The sequence below is a fragment of the Ambystoma mexicanum genome, chromosome 2p, assembly GCF_040938575.1.
Source record: "Ambystoma mexicanum isolate Mex_15411 chromosome 2p, UKY_AmexF1_1, whole genome shotgun sequence".
In the NCBI taxonomy this organism is placed as follows: Eukaryota; Metazoa; Chordata; class Amphibia; order Caudata; family Ambystomatidae; genus Ambystoma; species Ambystoma mexicanum.
In genome coordinates this window covers 275,001,425-275,022,128 of record NC_090923.1, presented here as the reverse complement: position 1 = coordinate 275,022,128, position 20,704 = coordinate 275,001,425, and the positions used below count along the sequence as shown (strand labels likewise).

Genomic DNA, 20,704 nt, shown 5'->3' with positions numbered 1-20,704 from the left:
CAGGTCTGTGGGTCCGGATACAGCAGTCTCTCTCTGGATACAACACTGCTCTCTGGCAAATGGCAAGAGTTCTTGCAAAGAATTCAAACAACGCGCCTGGCTTTGAATAGTGGCAATGATTTGAGGCCTGCTAAAGAGGGATTTAGCTTGTAGTTGACCTCTGTGCTACAAATTCTGAAGTAAAGTCTTGGTCTCTGAAGGTGGATAGATTGAAGTCTCTATGTTGGCTCTCTGGAGGTTGATGGAGGTAATCATGATGAGGTCTGTTTATGATACAGAGAACCCACCCCTGTCAACTTTAAACACAATCTATATTTGATCAAAAAGATATATTTCATAGATACACAGTGGTTTGAAATTACATGCACCCATCATGCATTTACTGATGGTAGCCCCTGTTCAAACTCTGCTCTTCCTGGGAGCTTGCATTGAGAAATGGCAACATATTTCACTTTTTAACTGGTTTCGCAATATCGGACATTAACCCAAATTTATACACATGTGCGCAAGGAGTATGGACATTAATTGATGAAGTGTCAGATTTTTAACATGCATACATTTTAAGTAATACCCTCTTAACTGCTAGCTTGCCCCCAGATCATACCACCGGTTCGAAAAACCTCTTAAAATGTGGGCAGAAAAATCACAAGAATTATGGTATCATTTAAATAATTATGACAAGTCCGTACTATGAGTTATTCATCTTTTTCTAAAACCATATTCTGGCTACAGGGGTGTGGTTTCCCAAGTCACATGGTGTAGAAACCAGTTTGTCCAGTTTCTGCCAGGCTCAGAGGCCCTGCCCCTCCCAGCTTCTGCCAAGAGAAGGAAGCTGTCCCCAATAAACCATCTGCCTGGGCCCTGGAAGGCCCATTGTTCAAGAGGAAGCCATTTATGGCCACTTCAATAAACCCTCTGCCTGGGTCCTATGTTTAGTCTCTAGCAGTCCCTTGGTAATTCAATCAGAGAAGTGTCATATCCCTTTTGGTGGGAACAGCAAAAGGCAGCTAGGCCTGGGAACTGCTGTGGATCCAGTTTCACTCCAATTGGGGGGAAGTTGTCAAGCAGAATCCAGTTCCTTAAGCCAGGCCCCAGCTAATGTCACTTTTAGTTACCCAGTTTTCTGCATTCAAATAAAACTAACCATTTTTACATATACAGCTAGAATGCTGGTTCTAAGTTTAAAACTATGACATTAAAACAATTGCAACCTATGTGACACTCAAAAGTAGGTCACTCATTTCTTTTAAACATTTAGATTTTTAGTGTCTTTCAGTCCAAATTTACTTAAACTGCTGAAATCCACAGCTCAGCCAGTCTTGTTATAAACCTTTGAGTCACTTCAGAATATAACTTTACATTGTATCCACCTCTCAGTAAGTCTTTCTTTGGCCTGCTTTGGGTTCATCTATTCAGTTTTACACAAATGTCTGGTGTTGTTTTAAAACGCCGGCTTTCTGATAGTGGTGAGTACTGGTAATGCACCCATTTTTGGGATTTAAGAAAATGAATTCCCCACAATTCTAGGTTGCTTTTGGCAATCAGCATTGCCATTCCCAATGGTTTCAGACTACTGTTTGGGTAGTCCAATGGTGGTTTTAGGCAGTGCCCTTCTGTGCCCATAACATCGGCAAAAAGAGTGGCAGCCTATTCTTCATGCATTTCCCTGTGCATTTTCTGGGAAGCTCTGGCCATCATGATGTTTTCCATGTCAGTACTGCACAGTTTTGAGGTATGGCTCGGATGCATGGGTAAAAACATCCCACAAAAGTGGTGCCGTTTTTAGAATAGATACAATTCCTAAGGCTCTAGGAAGCGAATGTCGATCAACCCATATTCTCTGATTAAGTGACCATTGGTCCATACACATTTTAATGGAACCTTATTGATTTTCTTGCAACTGCTCTAGGAGAGGGCACTCCGGGGCTTCTGTTTCATCAATTACGCAATTGTCACAAAGTTGACTCAGTTCCTCCTTTTAGTAGCCCGCATAGCATTAGGAGAATTGGCCTCCCCAGGTATGCTACTGGCGTAGCCCTTCCTCTAGGATTATTTTGTGTTGGAATCCTTTGAGACAGCATAGGTGGGAAAAGAAAACGTCCAGTAACTCATAACATATATCACAGCTATTTTGCATAACAGGCTCAATAGCATTATGGTGTAGACTTATGTTTAATTTCCTTTCGTGGCACCAACAGAATGGGTGCTCGGTTCTTAGCTACATATAACATGCCACGGGTTGTCCTTCCCTTAAATTCTGTGATCCAATTATGTCTATATTGACACCTCCATGCTTTGGGACTTATGCCTTAAATTGCCACTTCCTCTAGATCCCACCCTACTGTAGTATTCATGTCCACTCATATCATTGTTCATCGTGCATCGGCCATCATTTGTAACTTGTGACACTCCTCCTTGTCTTCACACCACAGAGCTTCAATGTCATCCCAATCCACAGTGGCTATCAATAGATCATCCATCTCTATATACCAGATGCGTTTAATCATTTAAATAGATCACATTATTAGCACACATACAGCACACCTTGGTGCGAACAGTCACTGGGCTCCAGTGGACAGTACTAGGGCTTCCTATCTATCTACAGATCTGTGCCACTAGCCTCCTCTTCTTGTACCGTTTTTGCTTTCTGGCCCCGTTGATTGTAAAGTGTAGCTCCTGGGGAGAAAATAAGAGGTTCATTTCTCTGCTATGCTGCATGCGGCTTTGTTTAGTGTGCAATTGATTTGCAAGTAGTGTTTGTAGCCTTGCATGCCGCTTGCTATCAACTGAGAGATGGAGATACAGTCTGATGTATTACAAACTGTTCTTACTCCTTTTCTCAATCCATAATCATGCAGTATTTTATCTTGAGTTTTACACATTTTTATAACATTTTTATAACATTTTAACCACCATATTTTCCACATTTCAATTGTCTACCTGGCAGACGCAGGTGGTACAATAATGCAGGCAATAATATAATCTTTTTTTTCTGCATACTGCGACCAAGAGCCAAAGTGGTAAAAATATTGCAACCCATAGAAACAAATGATAAATCAACTTCATCCCCCTGAAGAACCAAATCAATGTAAACAATTCATGCTATTAACTGGATTTAGTAGATTTTACATGTGTTTTACTGCAATGTAGATTGGCTTCGTTCCAGAACCTCCTGAGAAAGCTTGAAAAACGAGCTCATTTTCTGTAAGTGTTATGTAAGTATCGGTGCAGTCACACTGTGTGAGACTACACAACACTTATCTTTTGGTATTAGGTAACCCACCTTTTAGTATAGGTCTGTACTACACACGTTGGTAGTGTGACTGAGCAGCCAGGCCTTTCTCAAGAGGGGTAAATGAGAGCTGTAGAGCTGTACAATTGAAATTCGTAAATACCAGTAGCCAAGTAACACTTATACTCAAGATTTCAGCTATAAATAGTTATTTATGTATTTAATGCCAGTTTTAAATAAGCGTTCTTTAAAAAGCAATTTGTTGTAACAATTCAAATACACTTTAAAATGAAGCCAGTGGATAATCTTTGGAAATACTTCATGCACTACTCCTATACACGGAGGGGACTTCAATAATAAGGATAGTATTTGCATTTATATATCACACTAATATACTTTGGTAGACTCTGAGGTTCAGTAAGGAAAGGGTTTGGGGAAGTAAAATGTTAGAACTATTTCACACCAATTGTGAGGACAGCTGAATCCTCCTACGAAGTCTAGATAAGCCTTTCCCAGCAGTCCCAGTACACAACAGGCTACCACCTATGAGGGGCAAATAGTATCAAGGTCAATTGATTAAGAGTGCCTTTAGGGAGCCAGGACAGCCACAGTCATTTGGACAGGCAATAAGGTAAATACCTAAGCCTAAATAGTACCTCTGGTTAGAAGAAGAGTCGTCCAGCTGGATTCGGTTTTGCTATAGTGGTGCAGATCCTGGTTCCTGACCCTCAGTCATGGGGGCAAGAGGGAGGACGTCTGGAGGGCTCCTGCAGCAGTACTTGGGAGGTCGTCGGCAGTTACGGGCTCCTTTCAGCAGCACTTTGCGGTTCAGCGCTTCACAAACAGCGCTGATACGGATCTTGGACACCGGTTGGACTTCCTTCACTCCCCCCGGTCGTGCACTCTGGTGACAGGACTTTGGATCTGGTGGTCCTGCTTCTGGAGGGTCCTTAGGAGGCTCCTGGAGCATCAAGCCAGATTGGTTCCACGACAGACTTTGCGCTTGACTACAGAGCCTTGATCCCTGGCATTGGGCTCTTGCAGTAGCGGAGAAGCAGAGCAAGTCAGGGATGGTTGTCCAGTGGAGTTCGTCTCAGGGTTTGTTGGTCCCACTAACCCAAGGGGAGAAGTCGTTCTGTCTGGAGCTTCTCTGTTGAGGTGAAAGAGGTCAGCACAGCAGCAGGGCTTCACCAGGCAATTCAAAGGTCCAGGAGGTTGCAGCAAGCTTCATTCACGGTTTCTTCTTCGGGTGTTTCTCCCAGTGGTTGACTCTGCCTGTAGTCCCAAAGCCCGCACCTTTTTAAGCAGGTTTCTCCCATTCATGCACAGCCTAGGCTGTCCATCACACAGCCAGCCAACCAGCCAATCAGGACTAGTTACATTTAGGCATTTCTAGAGACAAAGGACAGGGGAGTTTCGGGACCCTCCCTCACATCCTGTCCTTCCAGACACACAGGAGCCAGGGGCAGGTTTCAGGGCTGAAGCCCGCCAAAAGCACGACAAACATAGGGCTGAAACCTGTCTCATCGCAGAGTAAAACCCAAGAAAGACCTCACAAACAGAAAATGGCGAAAAAAAGAAGACAGGGGCCATTTTGACATAACGGTCACCCATGGGTGCTGTACTGCAGCTAAGGTTTCAGTGTGTGGTAGAAAAGCACAATGGTAGGAAAAAGTAAACCACTGCCTCCATCCATTTAAAGTAGTGAGGTTAATATAAAAAATGTCATATTAGAATGTAGGATAAGCCCCCAGCACTCAACATAAGATGGTGTGTGCTGGTGCTACAAAAAGAAAACGTAGGTAAAGTCAATTTCACTTTACTATTCTTGGGAACTGCAGTTCACCCAAGAATAGGTATTTGAACCTCAAGAGAAGTCTAAAGGATTTCTCAGTGACCCTGCACTGAAGGTGCTGTGTGTCACCATACAAAAAGTAGATTGTTAGGGAGAATTCTCCAGAATGGCTAATTTCCCTTACCTACTGAGTCCCTCAGCAGCTTTGCTGGATTTCTAGGATGTATTGTCTTCACCCGGTAAGAGTGTGAGCCTTTTTTCCCACTCTTACATGTGTTTTGCTGTGTGTTTTACATGTTTGTGTTCATACACTGTGGAGTCTCACCTACTCCATAGGCATCATCTTTTTACTGTGTGTCACACAGCACCTTCAGTGCAGTGACACAGGGTTGTCTTTTTCAGGCTTAACACTGTAAACTCAATTTTCTGGGACTGACTACCGTCTCCCAGAACATGCAAAGTTGCCATTGACTATTAGTCTTTTTAAATTCACAGACCAAGTACAAACTATCTTCCATAGAGTACTGAAAAGGGTTAATAGTTATCCCTTTTCGCCTGTTTCTCACATTATTTTGGAACATTATTTTGTTCCCCTTTCTTTAAGATTTGGCTGGTGGCAGTGGTATCTACCCTATTTTTCCTACCCTGATCTATGAAAATAGCCTTGGTACTGTTTCAGGCTGAGTTAGTTGCCTCGAACTTAAATCCGCTGGACCCCATTTACTTTTATTTGGTTCCAGCTGGGTTTAGTCGCCCTTTCTTTTTGTAAAAGTCTTTCTTGTGTTTTACTCTGTGTGCCAAACCAGGTTGGGTTCCTTTGTTTGCCGTCCTTTGGCGGGCTTCTGCACAGAAGTCCTCCTTAGGCACCTGAGAGTCTAGGTAGACAGGATGTGAGGAAGGGGTTTTAGGCCCCCTGCACAGGGTCTCCTTGGAGACCCAAGTCGCACTCTTGTTTGATTGGCTAGGTGACTGTACTGCCAGGACAGCCACCCTGCTGTGTGATTGACAGTCAGACTGTGAATGGGGGAAAACTGCATAAAAAGCAGGTCTCTGGGACTTGGAAGGCAGAGTCACCACTGGATCGAGAGAACCGAATAGAAGCTGAAGGAAGAGTACTGTTGCAACTACTGAACCTCCCGGTGAAGCCCTGCTGCGGGTCAGAATCTCCTACACTTCGACGACAGAGAAGATCTGCAAAGAATCTTCTTCCCTTGAGCTGGTTGGATAAAACAGTTTGCCAAACAACAAGCAAGGCCTCCCTCCCCTGGTTGAATTTGCTGTGCATCGCTAAAGTGAACCGGATAGTCAGGAGGACTGGACCCTGTTTGGGTTTTAAGGAGCGCATCTTTTATTTTTTGCTTTGCTCTGATGCTGGTTTCTTTCCTGGCAGTGCAGGACCCTCCAGTCTTCCTCCTTCATGTCAGTCCGACAGTCGCTCCAGGAACCTTGAGCCTGCAGGATCTGCCAGGAACTTCTGCCTCAGCTACAGCATTCTTCTTTCTTCTAAGGTACTGTTCCAACCCGGTTTTTCGTTGCGTTCGACCGCAGTGAAAGTATTTAAAATCTTTTGCCAATCCGAGGGCTTGTCCTTCTCTACTCTTAAGTAACTTTTCTTCCGACCAACTTCGTTTCGAACTCTTGGCAAAGACTTAACAGCGAACTACGCTGAACTGTGTGATCCTCTGCAAAGACTGTGAACCATTAACATTGGCCCAGGCCTATTGATTTGAATCCTCATTGTAGTAAGCCTTTTCTAGATTGCCCTGCCTACTTACTTGTTGGTGCTGCTTAATTTTGTATAACTTTCTTTCTCTCCCTTTTTAAATTGCTGCAGTGCCATTTTGCTCACACTTCATTTTGAGCTTAACATGTCCAGAATTCATTGGGTGTTGTGTAGTGTATTAAGATTGTGATTTTCTGCTGCTTTACTTAGTGAACAATTTTACAAATGATTGTGTAAATAAATGTATATTCTTTTACTCAGAAACCTTGAGTCAGTGTTTGTTTGAACGATAGCAATTGCTGTCCTTTGTGTAACTTCTGATAATGCTCACTTTATTCTTGCGATAAGTCTGGCTGCTCAGCCATCACTAACAATTCACTGTGCAGTACAGGCTTGTACCAAAGGTGAATTTGTACTGTCACTTGTAGTCTTAATTGTGTGTGGTGTTCCCAAAGGGTACTGCATATGATTCAGCCAGAGATGCCTATGGAGTTTGTCAGACACCCAAAACAGTGAAACACAAAATCCAAATCAGGTAAAAATACATGAGAGAGTGAGAAAAAAGGTCTCTCACTCCAGGGTTACAATTAAAGAGTCCTAAAGTCCAGCAAAAGAGCTGGGGATCTCTAAGGTTGAAGGGAATTAGCACAGATAGGAAATTTCTCTGTACCAGTCAGGTCACTTTGCCAGACTTTCATGTAAAGGAAATGCTGGTACTGACTAATAGCTTTCTAAGGGTGTGGATATGTTTGAAATATGTCATGCATGCCCAGTGAAATCAAAACACTCTGAAGTGTAATATAGAATGTAAAATCATGTATAACTTCCGATTTTAGGTGTTCAGTCTTGTGCGTAAATCTGGACAAACTTTCATCTGTCTCATCTATCAGGCCACATTGAAGCCCATGGCTGGTATACAGTGGAACTGTAATATATTGCAGGATGTGCCGGCCCCCGAAAACAATTTATTTATTTATTTATTTATTTATTCGGATTTATTTAAAGCGCACGTCAGCCCGGGGGCATCGTGGCGCTGTTACATGAATACATACATAGTCTGGTTACAATGGAAGGAAGATGGTTACAAAGCAATTTTCATTACAGCAAGCATTTCGTGTCGAACACTTTTCGTATCAGATGCGTGCGAGCTGAAGTGGGTGTAGGGAAGGAGGAGTTAGTTGAATAGCGTGGTTTTGAGGGATTTGCGAAAGAGATACAGCGATGGTTCTGCTCTGAGCGAGTTGGGGAGGGCATTCCAGAGCTTAGGTGCTATGTGAGGGAAGCCAATGCCGCCGGCTTTGGCTCTTTTTACAGTGGGTACTTGGAGTTGGTTGGCGTGATGACTTCTTCTGGGGCGGATGGAGGAGTTCTTGGTTATAGTTTCAGATAGGTAGGGGGGTGCTGTGTGGTTGATGCATTTGTGTGTGAGGGTGAGGATTTTAAAGTTGATCCTTTCCTTGACTGGGAGCCAGTGGACGCGTCTTCTGGCCTGTGAGATATGGTCGGTTTTGGGAATGTGTAGTGCAGCACGGAGGGCATTGTTTTGCACTATTTGGAGCCTGTTTAGGTTTTTTGACGAAGTGCCTGCCAGGAGGGCGTTACAGTAGTCTAATCTGGCTCCTATCGTAGCTCTGGCTATGGAGAGGCAGTTGGGCGTGGTGAGGTAGGGTTTTATGGCGTAGATGAGTTTGGTAGTCAGAGCAGAAGCTGAGGCAATGGCGCTGGTTTGTCTTGTCATTGAGAGTGTCGCGTCAATGTAGACTCCTAAGGTCTTGACGGCAGAGGAGACAGGTATGCTAATACTGTCGATGTTCATGTGCGAATAATCGGGGCTGAGTTTGGTTAGAGTTTCGTTAGGGGCTAGGATGATGATTTCGGTTTTGTCTCCGTTTAGGCAGAGACCATGGATAGCCATCCATGTTTGGATAGTCGAGTAGATTTTGAGGAGGGCTTCTGAGTCAAGGTCGTAGTCTCCAGAGAGGGGGAGGAGGACCTGCGTGTCATCAGCGTAGTTGGTATACGCTATGTTGAGGGAGTCCAGTAAGTCAAAGAGGGGTTTGGTGAATAGGTTGTAGAGGGTCGGTGCGGTGCAGGACCCTTGTGGGACTCCACAATTGATAGTGGTGGGGGGGGCGCTATCCTGGTCAGAGTACACTTTCATGGCCCTGCCTTCGAGGAAGGATGTGATCCACGTGGTAGCCTTGTGAGAGAAGTGTGCAGCATTGGAGAGGTACGATGTGAGAATGCTGTGGTCGACCAGATCGAATGCTGCTGAAAGATCGAGTAGGAGGAGGAGGGCAGGTTTGCCTGTGTCCATTATTTTAGTAATTTGATTTTTTAAATCTAGAAGAGCAGATTCAGTCCCATGGCCTTTGCGGAAACCTGACTGTCTTTTTCCTAGGATGGTGTTGGTTTCCAGGTAGTGTTGGATTTGATTGTGTGCGGCTTTGTCTAGGATTTTAAGGAGAAAGGGGACGGTGGTGATGGGGCGATAGTTGTTAGGGGAGGAAGGATCGAGAGAGGGTTTTTTTAGGAGTGGGCGGACCCAGGCTTCTTTTAGGCATTGTGGTACACTTCCAGACGCGAAAGAGGCATTGATAAAAGCCGTGATGATGGGGGTGAGGTATTCTGCGCACTCTTTGATTACGGAGGGTGGGCAGATATCCCCTTTGCATGTGGAGGGTTTGATTATTTTAAGGAGGTCCTTGACTTCCGTCTCTGAGACTTCTCTGAAGGCAAAGAGGGGTGTTTGTGAAGGAGAGTTGTAGGTGAGAGGTATGGGCGGGCAGGTGGGGGTGTTGAGAGCTTTGCGTTGGGAGGCTATTTTGTCTTGGAGTAATTTAACTTTGTTGAGGAGAGCAGCCTGGATGCCTGTACACCATGCTTCATCCTTGATGATTTCGTCTGGGCTGGAGGCTATTGTGGTGAGTTCTTTGAATATGGAGAAAATTTCTCTTGATTTGGAACTGGCATTAGTGATTCTCTGGTTGTAGGATTCGGATTTAGCAAGGAATATGGCTTTTTTGTAGGTCAGAGAGATCTCTTTAAAGTCATTAAGCGAGGATTGGTTAGGCGCTGCTTGCCACCTGGATAGGGCTTTGCGTTTCTTAGTGCGTAGGACGGATAGTTCTTCAGTGAACCAGGAATTGCAGTGTATTGATTTTTTCCCTTTTTTTTCTTCTAGCGGGGCAATGAAATCGATGGCTTGAGTGAGTGTGCTGGAGTAGATGTTGGCTAGAGATGTGGGGTCAAGGGGGAAAGGATGCGTGAGTTGCGGGGTATCAAGGAGAGGGGCGAGGTTGGCAGCAGTGAGTTTTTTGGAGCTTCTTACTTTAGCGGGTGGGGCATGAGTTAAGGTTTTATGAGTGGGCGTGGTAGGAATGGTGAATTGGATGAGGTGATGGTCCGTCCATGGAAGGGCTGAGATGGAGGTAATTGCAGATGAGCAGTTGTGATCAGCTAGCCAGTCAATGGATCTGCCTTTGCTGTGAGTGGGTGCAGTAATTTTGTGTTCGAACCCCATGTTAGATAATTCTTTGGCTAAATTTGCGGCTGCTTTGTCCTTCGGGTCAGCTAAGCCAAGATTAATGTCCCCTAGAAGGATGCTTTTGGTGGTGCTTTTGAGGTTGTTGCCTATGTTTTGGAGGAGCTGCTTTTGGTAGTCAAGGGGAGATCCTGGTGGTCTGTAGGTGATAAAGAAGTTTATGGTGCAATTAGGTGAAAGGGCTAGTTTGGCAGTGAGGAGATCGGCGTTATTGTCCCATTGTTGATTACACATTCTTATGGAGAGGGTGTCCTTAAAGATGAGGGCCACGCCGCCACCAATTTTTAAGTTTTTACGGTCCTGTTTAAGGATGGTATAGTTTTCAGGGAGAGCGAGGTGAATGGAAGGACTGGAGGCTTCATGGAGCCAGGTTTCGGAAATGGCAAGTATGTCGAGATTGTGGGTGGTGATAAGGTCATTGATTTCAATGGCATGGGCATGGACAGAGCGCGCGTTGATGAGAGCGCATCTTAAATTTGGATGTAGAGTGTGTGTGTTGGTGGTGCTGGGGGTGGGCGGTGTGAATTTGGGTGTGTGAGGCTTGGGCGTGGCACATGCAGCGTGATGAGAGCTAAGGTAGTGAGCGTGGTCAGGGAAGGAAGTCTGGGCGGCTGAAGTATGGGTGCGAGAGCTGAGTCTGTAGTTCCTAAGGAGTGTGGAGTGTGGAGTACTGCGGAGAGTAAGGAGGTGTTTGGTGCGAGTTCTTAGTCTACAGAGCCTGAGGTGGAGTGGGTGGTGTCCGACCGGATCGGTAAGGAAGTTGAGTGTGGGATGGAGTGCATATGGTGGTGTGTTGTGTATGAGATCAGATTGTGGGGTAGGGCAAAGGTGGGCATGTTGGTTTGGGTGCGCATGCAGCATGTTGCAGGTGGCCAAAAAGGAGAGGGATGTGAGAAAGATGGAAAAAGTGGAAGGGATGTATGTAGGCGCATTGGGGTGTGGGCTAGGGGGCTGCATTGGTAAACAAGAGATGTACAGGTAGGTGGGCAAAAACGCTGTAGCTCAGATCACAAAGTAAATCAGGGCAGTTTGGGGCAGTCAGTATCACAAAAAAGCATTTTGACCAAGGGGCACACACTACTGAAATGTGGTCTGTGGGTGACCATAGGGCACAATACAATTCTAAACTGGTCTGTAGGCGACCATGGGGCACAATACAATACTGAAGTGTGGTCTGTGGGCGACCATAGGGCACAATACAATTCTAAACTGGTCTGTAGGCGACCATGGGGCACAATACAATACTGAAGTGTGGTCTGTGGGCGACCACAGGGCACAATACAATTCTAAACTGGTCTGTAGGCGACCATGGGGCACAATACAATACTGAAGTGTGGTCTGTGGGCAACCATAGGGCACAATACAATTCTAAACTGGTCTGTAGGCGACCATGGGGCACAATACAATACTGAAGTGTGGTCTGTGGGCGACCATAGGGCACAATACAATTCTAAACTGGTCTGTAGGCGACCATGGGGCACAATTCACTTGTGGGTTACCGTGAGGCACAACACCAGGCATAGCATGAACCATATAACTATCAAAAGCACAATATAGGACAATGGGTGTCTGATCCAGGGCATAGCACGTGACAGGGGTAACAGGGGAGCACTACTGTGGCTAGTTATAGCATAGCAGTTTAACAGTAGCAGTACTCACATGGATTAATGTCCAGTATATATACGATCATCCGCGTTCAGTGCATTAAAAAATGTTTTTCCGTAATGCGGAGTTTGCCTTTGAACTTTGCGTGGGTCAGGGGACTATCAGTAACAGTAGCTCCCCGGAGCGAACAGGGGCAAACAGGGCAGACGGCCTTATGTTGGCCTTGAGTGGCCGCCGGCTTCCGCCTGCCGGCGGATGTGTGGGCTTAAAAGCAGCCTACACACCGTTGCTAGGCAACGTGTAATGCTAAGCCTCGCTTTCGGGCCGCATCGCGCCCGACATCTTGTTTTTTGAAAAAATGTCGGCGTGCGTGTTTCTATGGGCGCAGGAGGCGGTAGGGGCTTCTGTGCTGAGGTGCCCAGGGGGAGCAGATGGCCAGATGCAGGGGGGTGCCCAGGGGGGGCAGATGGCAGAAATCTTCTGCGGATCCTGTGAGGGGAACACGCCGCCTCCGTCGAGTCGGGAGGTCTCCGCTGCGATCCTGGACGTCCTGCGGTCCTGGACGGTGGTGGGGGGCTCCTGCCCTCTCCACGTCGATGGGGGTCTGAGGGGGGCAAACAGGGCAGACGGCCTTATGTTGGCCTTGAGTGGCCGCCGGCTTCCGCCTGCCGGCGGATGTGTGGGCTTAAAAGCAGCCTACACACCGTTGCTAGGCAACGTGTAATGCTAAGCCTCGCTTTCGGGCCGCATCGCGCCCGACATCTTGTTTTTTGAAAAAATGTCGGCGCGCGTGTTTCTATGGGCGCAGGAGGCGGTAGGGGCTTCTGTGCTGAGGTGCCCAGGGGGAGCAGATGGCCAGATGCAGGGGGGTGCCCAGGGGGGGCAGATGGCAGAAATCTTCTGCGGATCCTGTGAGGGGAACACGCCGCCTCCGTCGAGTCGGGGGGTCTCCGCTGCGATCCTGGACGTCCTGCGGTCCTGGACGGTGGTGGGGGGCTCCTGCCCTCTCCACGTCGATGGGGGTCTGTATGTCCGAGTTGGGTAGGGTGAGCTCTAAATCAAGGAGCCAATCTCTTGGGCAGATTCAGGTGACTAGTTCGGGGAGGTTTGCCTACATGGGTTTTGTTTAGCTTTTAGAATAGAAGTTTACAGGCCGACTCACTGGATTTGGTAAATTGTTATTTTTTTGTGCATGTTTATTAACCTTTAGTGCTTGTTAAGGCTTATTTGCTCCCTTTTGTAAATTTGGTTGTTTATTAGCCCCTCCCCCTTATAATGCGTATCTTGATCCTTTATGTTCACTAAGAATAGGTTTAAAACAAGTACATTTTCTAGGGGATATAATATCCCAAAAAAAGTTTCCAAACCTTGTAATCTTTTACTCAAAAATACCAATTTTCCCTGTGGGTCCCAAGAACGGTTTGACTAGTTTGGCCTACTAGGCCTTGTGTGACTGTTTCCATTTGTTTTCGTTAGCTCATCTTTTAGCCCCAAACATTTTAAAATAATAATCCTTTTCTTATTCTTGTATTTGTACTGCTCTTTTATTTGTCTAATTTCAGTCCTCTCACAAAATGCTCGGCCTTGTTCTGGGTACTGAGGTGCTTGCTATTTGACAATGGTGCAGAAGTCCTGGTGTTTTCATTTTTTTTATTTTTTATAATGAAATTATGCTGGAAATTCTATTTAAGAAAAGGGGTTGGCAAACAAGAACCACTTTTAACCAACTCTATGACGCCTGTGCCCTGCTGAATCAGTATCCTGATCTGCAGCATCTGCTCTCCAGTAGGACGGAGCAGGTTCAGAAGTCACAGGTGGCCTCTTGATAGCTAGTATCTCTCCTGATTGGCTAGTATCTCTCATAATTATTAAAGTCACATAACATTGGTATCATATTGATGTCAGCCCTTTGATCCCAGCCCCGCCATGAAAACGCTACACTCTTTTGAACTGTCAGGTAACACCTCTATTCAGGAAGACATCACCTCAGCAGTAGCTGTCTGGGGAAACACAAATCAAAGGGAATGCCCCCCATAAAGGAAGGGGCCAGGGTTAATGTAGACAGGGAGAGCTCAGCAAAGTTGGAGGAGGGTTTCACCATGGTGTTTCTCTCTGTACCTCCCTTTCCTTCATGTCCCCTCCATTTGCTTTAACACAAACCACTTTGGGTATAAGGCATGCATGCAAAGACCACTTGTCTCAAGGACAGGGATTGGTCCCCTTAAAGCAGGCTTGCTTTAGTCCAATCACCTGTGGACACTTGCCTAAACAAGAGGGGGTCTCCCACTCCTCCTTTGATTCACTTTTGTTCTTCAAGACTTGAGCAACAATCCATTTGGACCTCTCTTTGGAAAGTTAATCTTGTCAAAGCCCTCAGTTATTTAGGTGAAGAAGAAGCAATCCAAGGCAGAGGTAATCTCTGTTCCCTCCTACCCTGAGGGTACATTTGGGGTGACCCCGGATGAGGGCCAGGACCTACCACTCTGCACCAATATTCCCAAAGTACCTAATGGACTCCTTGTCGTATAGCCTCTGAGGTGGGTCTCACAGCATCTGCAGAACCCGATCAGCCAAAGCGGCAAGTTCTGCCATATCAAACCTGTCTAAATGCATTTCATCTGCGTTCACCAGATTCAAAACAGAGGTGCTCACCAGTGCTTCTTTTGACATTCCATCACATTTTGTACCACCACTGCATCACACCTCTCAAACTGCTCACCGCTGCATTGTGTCATGCAGAGCACATCACCTGTCATGTCCAGACATAGTGATTGCCAGCAGTTACCAACATCTCTAACTGACTCAACCACAGATCTGATGAGCCATCCGCACTGGAAGACTCGGTGCACCCGAACCAAGTTTGACCAGCACAACAGCCCAGCTCGTAATCTGGTTCAATGCTTAAGAAAAGCAAAACGATACGATTGACTCACACCTGCCACACTGATCCATCCTTGGGCCCTAGAAACTGGTTAGGTCACCCTTTTCCTTTCCTCAGTAAAAACATATCCTTTTTAAGTCATTGTGGTTGCTAGTTTCGTGTTTACCCCTGTTCCATTACCCAAAATGCCTAATATTTGTATCTTTTGTATATTATGTCTTCTTGGTCTGTGTTAGTGCCTTGATGCCTCCTTCGAAGCGATTACTGCGCTTTGCAGATTCAATAAAAATACCAAAAACAGGGGAGTTTTTTGTGAACTTGCAAGTTTAAAAAAGTGTATATATTTTTATGTAACCTTGATTGGACATTCCTTAATATTGGACTGTTATACTTTGCTGTTTGGGTTGCTACTGGTTCACATTCATACAACTTCTGAGAGTATAGCCTTCCCTCGGCCCATGCTAGGACAAAAGTTGAAGAAGATGTATCACTTGGCTGTGCCTATTTTACCTTTACGATTGGGATCAGTGTTGGTTTGTAGAAGTGTGAGAGCTGAGTAGTTTAGCCAGCACTCTTTCAGAGCAGAAATCATTTGTCACACTCACCAATCTAGAAGATAATGGGCCTCATCAGGGGTTGGGCGGAGCAGCACAAATGCAGTGGTAATGCTATTATCCCCACATTACCACTTTGCCCAAACTCCTGAGTTTGGGCGGAAAGTTGGAGGTTTACATCCAGCTTTTTGCTGGGGTAAAACTCTCCACTTTCTTCCCATTTGCGGCACTATTAATAGAGTCCTATGGACTCTTAATAAAATGGGGAATAACAGCCTTACCACAACTCGGGATCTGGTGCTAATAGCGCCGGGCTGAGTTGCAGCAATGCTATTTGGTTAGCGATATCCCCGTGGATTTACCACCAGGGTGCCGCCAAGGCTGTGATGAGGCCCAATGGGCCGCGTAAGTCCCGTGGTCACCACCACCTAGTCACTGTCTCAGCACATTGGCAGCCTTATTGCCTCTAATGAAACACCAGCTGCTTTCAGGGAATCGAGGAATGTCAGCCCCTCTCATTTCTGGCAGTGCCTGCACAGTTTACTCTCCATGGGTAGGTGAAGGAATCATTGGTAAATCTACAGATGGAACTAGACAACTCTCAATTAGGTTGGGAAACTCAACAGTCAGCAAGCCATCAATCCATACATCGCACACGGTCTTCACTGGCATATAGTTAAGAACATGTAGGCTAAGGGAGTCCACCAAAGGGTTAGGAGCTGGGCCTCACAACCAGAGAAACAACTGTCCAAGAGGAGGGACTAGACAGCCCCAAGTCCCACAACAAAACATATAGGGATCCACAGGGGTAGAGCCGTCCTGCCAATCCAAACAGCTCCTAAAGTGACCCTTCTAAGTTTCCTCATCATAACGAGAGGATGGAAGTAATGGGCAGGGTGTGGCAGGCAGAGAGAGTACTACACAACTGAAGGGAATCCCAAGTTCCACCGCATTGCAGTCAGTTATCTCAAGGGGCAAAACCTGACAGCCACTCCCCATCGAATACACATGTGGACCCTTTCATCATAGAGAGACTGTATGGAGGGGCTAAAACCTTACGATAGCCTACATGCTCATTCTGAATGTGTGGATATTTGGAGAAGCAGCTGGAGAGTGGAGACAGCAGTTCATTTGTGGAAGGTTGGAGGAGAGAGCTGGGTAATACCGAACCCGGAGAGAAGGGGGAGAGACCACACTACCAGACTAAGGAGTCAAGGTAGATGAAGTAAGAGGGATGGAGAACAATGCTAGAAAAAAGGGTAAAAATAGTGAAAAACAAGGTTATGCCTAGAAGTGTGTAGAAGGTCCACAGTGAGGTAGAGAAGGTGGAAGAGATATAGCTTCTGTTAAACTGGAAAGTAGAGTGCAGGAGGGTGTTGCCAAAAAGGTTGAGGAAGGAGACATTTTTATTTGCCAGGAGAAGATCCATGCCTAAAGTGGGGAAGAGAAAGAGGGTAAAAGTATTACGAATGGTAAGGGGCAGAGGTTATTAATGCTGAGAATAGAATGAGAAAGTGTGGTGCTCCAGAAAAGTGTAGAAAGTACTAAAAAAGGCAATGAAAGTAGGAGGAAAGAGTGTCTTGGCCACAAATCACCAGGGGTGACGAGGTGGCAGAAGTAAGAGAGAGATGGAGAGTAGTGAACATAGTGCCCAAATGGGTGAGGAAAGTGAGTGGAAGAAGAGAAATCTGGAAACCAATGAGAGAAGTTCCTAAAGGGTGAAAAAGATGTGAGGGGGTAAGGCAAGATCTGAAAAGTGTTGAATTTTATCCAGAGGGTTGAAGAAGGTTGGAAACAATGTAGAGACTTAAAGACTGAAAGTGAAATGGTTCCCAAAGGACTGGAGAAAGTGTCAAAGAGAATGTTGAGTTAAAAAAGTAGTTTCCAGATCAGACATGTTTGCTAAAAGAGAGAGAACTGTGAGGGAGAAACCAAGAGGTTATAGAAAAATGTATTGAGGGAATAAACACTTTGAATAGAGGAGTACAGGAAGATGAAGTCAAGCTGGTAGAAGACTAATGGTGACAACTGCTGTTGTGAAGGGGGTAGATAAGGAAGCAGTAGCTTGGAAGAAAAGAGGGGGATGGGAGTAAATGGCTGAGTCTAGGTGATGAGGTCTTAGGTAGAGGAGCACAGGCAGAGTGGTTGGCATCTCCTACTACTTCCCTAATCCTGCCAAGCACTACTTGTACTCACACAGGACTGTGAGCAGTGCTTCATTCACTTCCCAAAACCCTTATTCCGTTTCTGCTTTAAATCAATTATTCAACTGCGAGAACATGTCTGAAGGGGCAGACAGTGGAGATCCCACAGAAATACAACTGGCTGGACACCAGTAAACCCTGGTTACAACAGAGGAGGATGTTGCAAATGGAGACATCTATGTGAATCGTCACAATTTCCTCAAATCCCTGTTCCCTCTATTTTCTTCCCTCCATTTTGTATCTCACTGTACCTTACTACTCGTAACTTGGGTGTTATCTTCAATTCTGCACTCACAATCTTCCATCACATTTCCTCTACTGCTCTTATCTTCTATTTCCACCGCTTTAACTTAAAGACCCACCCCTCTTCATTATTTTCTCCTCTGTCTTCTCAAGTCTAGACTACTGCTCAGCCATGTTAGTAGGCCTTCCTTCCTCACATATCACCTTGCTTCATTCCATCATCTTCAGCTCTGTTATTCGTCATCTTTCTACTGCCTCCTCCTTCCTCTCTAAAGCACACTCTTCTCTCAATCTCTTCTTCCTTTTGACTCTCACCTTTGTTTGCACTTTCTTTGCATCGTCTTCATATGCTATCAGGGTCTTGCTCCTCCTGATCTTTCCTCCCTCATCTCTCCCTGCCATTTCAAATGTTCTCAGCATCTTCACCGTCTTACTTCTCTTAAGCCTCCATGTGCTCCTTCAAGGTCCACTCCTTTTTCCATCTGGCCCCCAAACCAGGGAATGCCCTCCCCCCTTACATCTGTGCTTCCCCCTAAACCTTTTAATATGTTCTACTCCTGCCTCAAGGCTTATCTTTTACCCTCACTACCCTCTGCTTAACTGTTCCTGTGCATATGATCTTTTATGTTTTGTACCATACTTTAAATGATTTCTATAAAGTGCTTTGGCAAGTGTGCAGAGCAAATGCACATAAATTACCCAATACAAATACAATCTGTAGCTCCTTTCCCACTTCTCCCACAAATACAGCCGACTGGATCTCCTTCTCATTTGGCTACAATACTTCAGGAGTTACTACTTTATTATTTGCACCTGAATGATATGTTACCAAAGGTGCTGCTACTAAACATGAAATCGATGCAACTGCAAATACCATTTAGGCACATGACACCCTCTCCTTTAGCACTTTTAGGTCCTCTGGAGATGTGGGTTCTTCACATCCCTGGCCACAAGAGGATGGTATACGTGTTTTTGGCTTGGTTACAACCACTGAATATGATCTCCTCTTGTCTCCAAAGAGTTTTAAGACTTTTTCTTTAGAAGTAGAATTTTCTCGCATCCATCACAAAAAGTTGGCACACTCATTGAATTTACTGTACTGCTTCCAAACAATTCTAATATTGTTGACAACTAGTATCTCAAAATATGCTACACTCAGTTACAACCACTGAATATAATCACCTGATGACTTCAAGCAAGGTGTTTCCTTCACAAGTAGCAATTTCTCTCATCCTTCAAAAAAGTGGGCACAGCAAGTACAATCACTAAATGTACTCTTCTACTTTCAATCAGTCCTATGACTTGTTTCATTAACAGGCACAGAAATGGGTCTTTGCCACCCACCAATGTATTGCAGCTTTTGGATTAGAATTTGCATTTGTTTTCCAGAAGCAAATTACAAATAGAAAATTGTTTATCCTGTGCCTGGTACATTAAATGATTCTTGTATGTTATGTTCTGGCTTGTGGTGTATGATATTGCTTGACCCGTTTGTCAGGCTATTGAGCTGGTAACATTATTTGGACCTGTGTTCAGAGAATAGAACTGCCTATTAATCAGCATGACTTCTTTCTTTCTCTGATTAGTTCAGGATATCGTTGTATCGGTTTGGCTTCATGTTTTCAGAAAGATGAGCAGGAACCTTTTGGGCCAATGTCAGATAATTGTAAACTCCTGGGTGACTCCTGGGTGATGTACATTGCCCATTAGACAGGATTATGCATGTGTAAAACAGGACTTGTTATCTGGCCTTGGAAACCCTGCTTGTTGGTGATGGTAAAAAACCTAAGAAACGAAAGTATTAGTCCTAGTGGATGATGCTTATTTTGTGTATTCCAGGGCAATTCTATCATGGCATGAACTTCACCATGTATGATGTTAATAACTCTGATCAAGAAGAATCAAGGGCAGTACTGGCAATGAAGGGAAGTGAAATAATGGTGACAGGGTAAGAACAAACTTAATGACCTCCATTTCTGGTTGACTTTAGCAAATATTTCTGGATACAAATAATACTTGTTTAATGTTTTTCAGCCAATGGAGACAGGATTTCCGAGAAGATCCTAAGATTGGCAAGGATATATTGTGTTGGTTTGTCGAAGACAGTGGACATGGACTGATTGATGGAAGTGCAAGAGACTATGTAATTTCTAACCTTTTTGATATGCTTGTTTCTTCTTAGGGAAATGCTTGTACTCTTTGGAAAATCATTCTCTGATTCACATGCATTGCACACAACCTCCCTTGTTCACTCCAGGCTAACCAACACGATCTATGTATTTATACATCTATATTTCCTTATAAAGCACTCAGACATTTACAGAGGTGTCCACTTGGTTCTACATTGCAGTTAGGATCAAATTGACGAATGTCCCTGGCCCAGTCACTGAAACACAGGTCATTATTACCTTCAAGGAGTTTTATTTGAAACTGATAGCATTATTATGGGATATGGGATCATGAGTATGATAAATCTAGTGGTCAAATCATCTTATTAATAAAAGGAATGCTCAAAGTATATTCATAGCATCGATTTCAGTAAAGGAAAACTGCTACATACACATATCGGCATTCTTCTTGATGAAATAATGTATTACAGTGCTGTTCGTGGAATTTTTGAAATGTGAAGGCATAGGAGATGCAGTACAGCAGCTAAACATGAGTTCCCATAATGTTACACTTGCATACTAACTATTGTTCAGTGAAGCATGTTTAACCTAATATAATATTCTACATTTGATGTATGCAACACATCCAATTCCATCAATGCATCATGTGTATGGAATTTGAGCATTGGTCTTTACGTTATTAACTATATGTACCCGGCTCGGATCGCGGGTCACTTCACAGTGTACGACTAAAGTTTCAAGCAAGCTGCTGGCTTCCAACACTCTCCCCCAGCCCACTTGCACCACCAGTACCA

General features: G+C 44.9%; 1 protein-coding gene across 1 annotated transcript in view; it reads left to right on the top strand.

Annotated features, from left to right (window-relative positions):
- The window catches only part of LOC138566371 (inter-alpha-trypsin inhibitor heavy chain H3-like), a 669,737-nt gene that overhangs the window by 646,628 nt on the left and 2,405 nt on the right, over positions 1 to 20,704 (top strand). The window contains exons 22-23 of the mRNA XM_069643540.1: positions 19,621 to 19,729; positions 19,816 to 20,704. The exon at positions 19,816 to 20,704 is cut by the window's right edge and continues 2,405 nt beyond it. Coding sequence (XP_069499641.1) covers positions 19,621 to 19,729; positions 19,816 to 19,963 — 257 coding nt within the window. The 3' untranslated portion in view covers positions 19,964 to 20,704. The remainder of the gene's footprint in view (positions 1 to 19,620; positions 19,730 to 19,815) is intronic.